The sequence below is a fragment of the Dioscorea cayenensis genome, chromosome 16 (assembly GCF_009730915.1).
Source record: "Dioscorea cayenensis subsp. rotundata cultivar TDr96_F1 chromosome 16, TDr96_F1_v2_PseudoChromosome.rev07_lg8_w22 25.fasta, whole genome shotgun sequence".
In the NCBI taxonomy this organism is placed as follows: Eukaryota; Viridiplantae; Streptophyta; class Magnoliopsida; order Dioscoreales; family Dioscoreaceae; genus Dioscorea; species Dioscorea cayenensis.
In genome coordinates, this window is record NC_052486.1 from 19,284,494 (window position 1) to 19,292,606 (window position 8,113).

The 8,113-nt window shown below is 33.5% G+C and overlaps 2 protein-coding genes across 2 annotated transcripts; one reads left to right on the forward strand and one right to left on the reverse strand.

The window, feature by feature from the left end:
* The first annotated feature begins 1,081 nt into the window (after positions 1-1,081).
* On the forward strand, positions 1,082-2,296 carry LOC120278597 (protein terminal ear1 homolog). The gene is made up of 4 exons (XM_039285342.1): positions 1,082-1,308; positions 1,403-1,519; positions 1,611-1,755; positions 1,879-2,296. The coding sequence occupies exons 1-4, from the start codon at positions 1,082-1,084 to the stop codon at positions 2,023-2,025; spliced, it is 636 nt and encodes a 211-aa protein (XP_039141276.1). The 3' UTR covers positions 2,026-2,296.
* Positions 2,297-6,811: 4,515 nt separating this feature from the next.
* Positions 6,812-7,832, reverse strand: LOC120278598. The gene is made up of 2 exons (XM_039285343.1): positions 7,428-7,832; positions 6,812-7,342 (listed from the first exon to the last, which is right to left on the reverse strand). The coding sequence occupies exons 1-2, from the start codon at positions 7,830-7,832 to the stop codon at positions 6,812-6,814; spliced, it is 936 nt and encodes a 311-aa protein (XP_039141277.1).
* Positions 7,833-8,113: the final 281 nt, after the last annotated feature.

The following is an 8,113-nucleotide window of genomic DNA, read 5'->3' on the forward strand; positions in this document are numbered from 1 at the left end:
GCACCGCTTAAAATGGTTTCACTGTTTCATCATTCTCATTAACGCTCTACTGACAAACAAGATTTTGTGATCTCAGGGTAACAATATATTCATTAATTATATGTATAATTTGAACTTCTAGAAATAATTTCCAAGAAATTCATCATGCCATAACATGAAATTATAATTATTTGGAAATGAATTAAAGATATTATGTGGTCATACACAGCTTGCTTATGAGGACATACAACTTTAAAATTTTAGGAGCAAAAAACTTGTTTCCAATATTAATGTTTATTTAATAATTTCAAAATTTCTTCAACCTCACCAAAATTTGTGATGCATCAATTGCTTTTTAGTTTATTAGTACAATCTTTTATGTAAGAGGTTGGTTTTGAAAAGAATTCAAAATTACAAGAGTTTTTATTTAAAAATAATTCAAACAAATATTAAAAAAATATATAAAAAATATAAAATATAAAAAGAGCTGAAACATGACATTTGCATAATAACAATATCAATTTTTAGAATCATAAAAAATAATTTAAAAAACTTTAAAGCTAATGATTGGAATAAGAAAATTCTAAAGCCATTTCTCTTTGAGCTATAAATAAGTTGTATGTGTGCTATTTTGTCACGTTATTAAAAAAATTCTAAAAATATTAAATTTTCACATCTCACAATTTTGTAAATTTCGGGATGGGTTAAACTTTTGAAATAAACTTTTAAAAATTATTTTAAGAAACAACAGCTCCATGACAGATAACATTAATAAGGAGATTAAAAAACTACTTAACAAAGTTCCAATTTTATTATTTTATATTTAAAAAAAGTTAAAAGCCTCAACTTTAGACTTTTTTTTTTTTAAAAAATTTTTTTTTAGTAACTTGATTTCACGTGGATATAAAGAAAAGCAGAACATTATGAATGGTTCTGAGGGGAATGAATCCAAGCATTGAATGAGAAGCCAGTTTAAAGATCCCACTGATGTGATATGCTCCCTATCCATTCCCATCAACACTCACTGCACTTCCTTCTTGCCTTTTGTTCCATTTAATGTGCTTCTCTATAAGTACTACCAATAGACACAAGCTTGTCAACTATGGCTCCTCTTAATCCCAATGCTCCTGTTTATTTCCCTACTTTATCACCTTCATCTAATATCACCTTCTTTCATGCCTCTGTGAACAGACAGTGTAGAAATAATTCCAAGCTTAAGGGCCAGCATAAGCCACAAGATGATCTTGAGTTGTTCCATTTTAAAGATGATCATAAAGATGATGAGAAGAGAACTACTGTTATGATAAAGAACCTCCCCAACAAACTCATGTATATATATATATATATCTATACAAATATATATACATATTAGCATGTCCTATCTATTGTTTCATTTTCTTATTAATTATATTACACTTGGCAGGAAGAGTACTTTGTTGAAGATGTTGGATGATCATTGTGCTCAAGAGAACAAGGTTATTGAAGAGAACTCAACAACAGCCTCTGAGTTCAACTTCCTCTACCTCCCTATAGACTTCAAGTATATATATATATATATATATGTCTTTTTTTCATGTTTCTTTTATAAGATCCGAGTTTAAATATTTTGCATTGAATGAATTAATGGACAGGAGTGGGAGTAACTTGGGGTATGCTTTTGTGAACTTCACCAGTGCAAAGGCAGCTCGTAGGTTTCACCATGCATTCCATAATAAAAGTTGGAATCAATTGCATGGTTCTCTGAAGATTTGTGAGGTTACGTATGCGAGGATTCAGGTCTTGTTTATGTTTTTCTGATCTTGTTATGTTGCATCTTAAACCTTCTATTTTTATATCTAGTTAAAATTGTTTGTTCATGTGTGTGTGATATGGAGGAACAACTCTTCTGATTATTTGCAGGGACTTCCAGCGCTTCAGAAACGTTTCAAGAATTCAGTTTTCATTTGTGATAATGAAGACTACCTCCCTGTTTACTTCAATCCAAGTCGGAATGGTTCTTGTGATTCAAAGCAGCACTTTATTGGGAGAAAAATCATGAAACTCTAGACAATATATATATAAAATATAAAAATAGGTTATGAGTGTTTGGTGTGGTGAAGGTGGGAAGTCAGTCAGGAGGACATGGCCTTAATTTGGAGGTGATAGCCTTGAGAACAAGTACTGCATATTTCCCTTGCTGTTACTGTTGATAACTTTTCAAAGGAATGATTTGACTTGTAGACGTGACCATAAGACTGTTTATCTAAGGGTAATGAATATGGTGTAAACAGTGTGTTTTCACTAGTTCTTGCACTGTACTGTGTTTTATTTAAATAAAAAAGAGGATGTTCTCTCAATTATTGTTGTGTTTTAAGCAGTGAGTTTGATGCAACTTTTATGCTGCAGATGTCCTAAGCTTTTCTTTCATGTTACAGCGCTATAGCTTCAGTGTTTTCAATGTCAGGCATGAGGGGGAGGGAATTATCACCCTACTCTATAATATATATATATATATATTTAATTAAGTGCATATGCATGAGTTTATGTCATATAGAAATTTCTGAAGTACTGAAAGGGTCTTCATAAACGTTTAGTAAACATAAAGTCAAAAGATGAGAGAGAAATTGGATGTCCTGATTAGAAATAAATACATCAAGGATTTTGTTTAATCTGGTTTTGCATGTCCCTTGACGTTGTGGATCGATAGTAATAGTTATTGCTATTATTTACAATCGGCTACTCTACTTTTATGCCCCAGATAACATTAAACAGCTGCAAAACGATGTGAAGTTAGTTTGGTTATCCTAATGAGAAGAATGGGCAAATTGTAACTCATGTTAATTATATCTTAGTAAGTAAAAGGGTTAAAAATATTTTGTGTTCCTTCGCGTGGTATATCTTCAGAATATATTGTGTTCCTCTTCTCAAAGATAAGATGGAAACCATGAATAATGAAATAACATGACCTGACAAAAGCATACATTAATTGAAATATCTTTGTATCAAAGCATGTTAAGAATAAGTTTACATCTAGTGTGATTGGTTATGTTAAAAAGAAATTGCTAGAAAGATTTATATATCAAATCATTATTAGTTGGAAATAATATCTATAATTTGATAATAATATTATAAAATTTTCAATATTATTAAAAATATTTTATATTATTATTAATTAATAATAATTGATGTTAGATTCAGTCTCAATATAACAACATTTCAATAATTGAGTTTATTTAATATATATTTTTTCCTTCTTTTTTGTCTTCTCCATTGGTAGTTTTATTCTCATATGCATTTATTAGATTATTTAGGGAAAATAAATTTGAGGCCCGTTGACATGTGCAAGAGAATATAAAGATCTATGATTTTTGGATTAATACCTATACAAGGCCTACAGAATTTTGCCTTTTTTTTTACTTTCAATAATATCCAGACTGCCTGATTATTATGTTTTAGGCGAGAAAATGACATTTTTATGAAATAACCTCATATTGTCCAATTTCCTTTTTTGAATTTTCCTCAACTAGCAACTACTTGATAGGGCTGATAATAATTAATGATAAGCTCCAACTTTGCCCAACAAGGTTTTAGTATCAAGCCTCATTAATGTAGCTGATTTAATGAGGTTGATCACAACAAGAAATCATGCAACATTGTAATAACTAACTAGTGAGATGAAGATTGTCGTAGTTTTGTTTTGTCTTGTTTTTTGTTTTGTTTTTTTTTTTTACGTAGTGGCACTATATATCCACTTGATGAGGAGAGCTATTTTCTTAACAGAAGTAACTTAGTATTTAGATTGCTTACAATTTTATGTTTGGCAAAAATTTTCTTTTATATTTGTAACAATTACATTTCCTATAGTATTTAGTATGGATGCTTATTTGCTTAGTGAGAGTGACTTGCTACTTACCAATGCTCACACTACATGTTTGACTAAAGGGCTTCCCAACTGCTTATATGATAATATATTCCCAATATGAATGTTTAGTTAATTAATAAGAGTGACTTGCTTCTTACATATTTTACACTATGAGTTTGACTAAGAGCTAGACTTTCTAGTTATTTGTAACAATATATCCTCCTTTGTATGAATGTCTATCCTTTTAGCAAGAGTGACTTGCTATTCATATATTTCACATTATGTGCTAACTAAGAGATTTCTAGTTACTTGTAACAAAACATTCACTTAAGATAGATGTCAATCGGCTAAACTAAGAATGACCTGCTATTTATACATTTCACACAAAGTGTATAACTAAGAGATTTCTCCAATAATTATAACAATACACTCCCTTTGTACATATGCCTATCAGCTTCGCGACAGTAACTTTCTATTTATATATTTTGTTCTATGTGTTTAACCAATTGTCTTCTCATCTACTGTTAGAGTGGATCTTTATCTGCTCAGCTGGAATGATTTGCTATTTACATATTTCACACTGGATGTTTAATTAAGAGAATTTCCCAAATACTTTTAACAATATATTCCCCTCAATGTGGATGCCTATTTGCTCAGCAAGGGAGATCTGGCTACCTATGAGTGCTACACTATGGGTGTGTTTGGTTAGGAAGTGAGTGACCGAAGTGGGGGAAGTCTGAAAACATCACTTCAATGAAAGTGTGAATTTCAGTCAGAAGTCTTGACTTCCATGTGTTTGGTTGAGAGGGAAATCTCCATTTCAGTAACCACTTCAGGTGTTTGGATGGTGGAAATAAAAACCTGGAATACATCACTTCAGTAGTTTTTTGTGTTTGGTAACACCGAAGTGGGGTTATGAACACCACTTCGGTATAGAGGTGAGGTTACCCCATATTTGTTATATAGGTTAATTTTTATTCATATAACATTTGCCTATTAACATATTTAAATGATAAATTTGGTTATTTTTATTAATACATTTTTAATTGAATTAATTTTGTTTGTTTTCTTATAACCCATAATTAAGGCATGTATTACTGTATAAGACTTATACTTTTCTAATTTTTTTTTTAACATTATGATCTTTAAATTATAATTGCTTTCAAATAAATTTTTTCTAAGTACAAGTTATATATCCAGTTTTGTAAAATATCACCAACTTAAATATATATAATAAATTTACATATGGTGATGAAAAAAAAAAATACTTGCATTATATCCTGTAGATTTGTAAGAAAATAAACCAATCCTTAATTATCATCTTTGAAACTTTTCTTTATATTTTTCAATCACCCATACATTACTATGCACCAAGACAAAAAAAAATCAACATTATCATGAACTAACCCATAAAAATTAAAAGAAAAATAGAACCAAAAGATTTCAGGCCACACTCAAAACATTTCATGTACGATGATAGACTGGATTGTGCATGAAAATGGGAATGGACACGTGAGTGTATGCATGAAAGATCCATTGAACTGGAAGGTGGCAGCAGAGAGCATGTCAGGAAGTCATCTTGATGAAGTTAAGAAGATGGTGGAGGAGTTTAGAACACCTGTTGTTAAACTTGAGGGTGCTTCTCTTAAGATAGCTCAGGTGGCAATGGTGGCAGCCGCCGGTGAGAAGGTGGTGACGGTGGAGCTTTTGGATGAGGCACGACCAAGAGTCAAGGCAAGCAGTGATTGGGTTATGGATAGCATGAACAAGGGTACTGATAGTTTGTTGCTGTGTTTTTTAGCAGCACAACAACAAACTGCTGTGCTGCTAAAAAGCCATACAAATTAAGAAAATACGAAATTCAGAACATACATACTTCACTAAAAAGCCATACAAATTCAGTATGATCAATCATTTGTTCAAATAGTTACCAAACAGATGGTGCGTGAAAACATACAGACATAACAATTTGTATCTATCAATACATGCACCCAGCAATGTCTTGCTTTCAAAAGTTTTGCGACAACAATAAAAGCACTGTGAACCCAGTTTTCCAGCCTTAGATTTTTGAATAGAACATATAATAAGCACTACAACAACTGTATTTGTAGTATCTCAATGGAACCCATCCACATGCCTCATAAACATCTCCTACAAGTGTAATTGCAATTAAAATCAGATAATATCCAAAATAAAACATATAATAAGCACTACAACAACACACACATCTATATATGTACCTGCAAAACTTCAGTATCACAATCTGCAATGTCTCTCATGAAATCCATTACTGCTAGCCAAATATCTGCTTACATGTCTGCCTTGTGTCCGAAGCAAGTCCTGTCTTCTTGGCATGGCTTAGGTAATAGCAAGAGTGACAATATGCACATTCATTGGCATTGTAGTTTATGTAAAAACAACCGAAGCGACTACAAACTATACAAGGTGGCTGCAATGGTGGCAGCACGTGCCTCCTAATTGCCTCGCCACACTTATATAATTCAATTTAAAAAAAAAATATTCATATAAACAAATAGGCCCATACATTTAGAAACGGGAAAACGCATAGGGAACCAATTACCAAATGAGATACGCAATGGCTGCAAAAGATTGACTGGGAAACTGCCAGTCATTTTGCCCCGCCAGCGCCCCAATCTGGTTTTTGTCCCATAAAACGCGAGTGTGCCTCAGTGCAATGTCACACTTTGCCTTTCATCATTGCCATTATACCATAACCTGAAATACGAACAAAAACAAAAGAAAGATAGCCATGTTAGTAACAAACACACAAATATCCAAACCTGGCATAGCAACAGAAAAACAACTAGGTCTCGACAACATACAAATGTCAACAACATGAAATGCATAACGGATGCAACGACAGCAAGATATCACATGCTGGGTCACCCCATAACAAAACATGAGTCAGTTATGATGCATGAAATGCAGGGACATGCAATGAAATAAGTAGGTAGAATAAGCAGGATCTGGTCAATCCATCCTCGACAGAAATTGTTCGATCCAATCCTTCTTCAGTTCCATATCTTTGACTAGGAATCCTCTTGCCTCATTCTCACGAAACTGCAGATATTCAAACACCTGAACGAGTTCCTTCTTCTGAAACCCGTCAACCTCCATAACCTTTGCATACAAGGGCTTCGTCCAGTGGGTGGGGTTCTTAATGGCAGTTGCCATTTCGCCTACCACAATAATTAGATCACCCATCATAGAAGGGTTCTTTGAGCCCCTACTTGAACGTTGTGACCTTTGTGCAGATGAGGTTGCGGGGCTACCAACAACCGGCGGGGCAGAGTTTACATCAGCGTCGTCATCGCTTGGCAGTTCAACTGGGCCTTCATCAAAGTTCTCCATATTATTGCCTTCAGCCTCTGATTTATCACCGAAATCAGCGTATAGAGAGGTTACATACGCGCCAGTCGCATTGTCGTCACCACACATAATCCTCAATGCTTCATAATGTTCAATTGGTTTGTTTATAAAAGCCTTGGCTGTCGGGTGAGCCTATATTACAATGCCGTTAACTACAAAGTACACATGTACATGAATAGGTTGTAATATTGTTTTCATGGAAAGTGAATCATGTTACCTCGATGTAGGTCAGGGCAACCATAGGATCAAGTGTGATGGTCTTCGTGGTGTCATTCCAACCTACCCCACCGAGATCTCTCACCTTTTTAATCTCAACATATCGCGATTTCAATGTTCGATAGTGATTTTCAATGTTCTCAGCACTGAAGTCAGTATTGAACCTAGAATTGACGGCGACAGCAGCAAACACAAATGCCGCTCGTTTAAATGATTTGTTGCATTTCATCCCTTTTTTGACTTGTTCAACAAGAAGTGGAATGAGAAAACTATCGTATTCGCCCTTCCATCTCTTATTAGGTGTACCCCGCTTGATGCCAGATGCCCTTGATGATGATTTCTCAGAAACACGCTCGATACCCTCCACAGCCGTTGAAATTCTAATTGACAGTGGTGTGAAGAACATGTGAATCAAATTCTTCAAACATGCATATCAGAATATAATGACAGTTTTAAAAACATATTAACAGCAAACAAGTGAACATGGAAACCAACAGAACAGGTATAAAGAAACAAATAGACCTATGATATTCTTATACATGCAAAAGAATGCATCAACAGATTCTGGGAAAACAAAATGAGCATACAAGGAATCAAGAGATCAGCAGGTCAATATTAAGAACACAATTTGAATGATTTCAGAAATCAAGTGAAACATGAAAAGAACAGACTTATGATATTGTTATA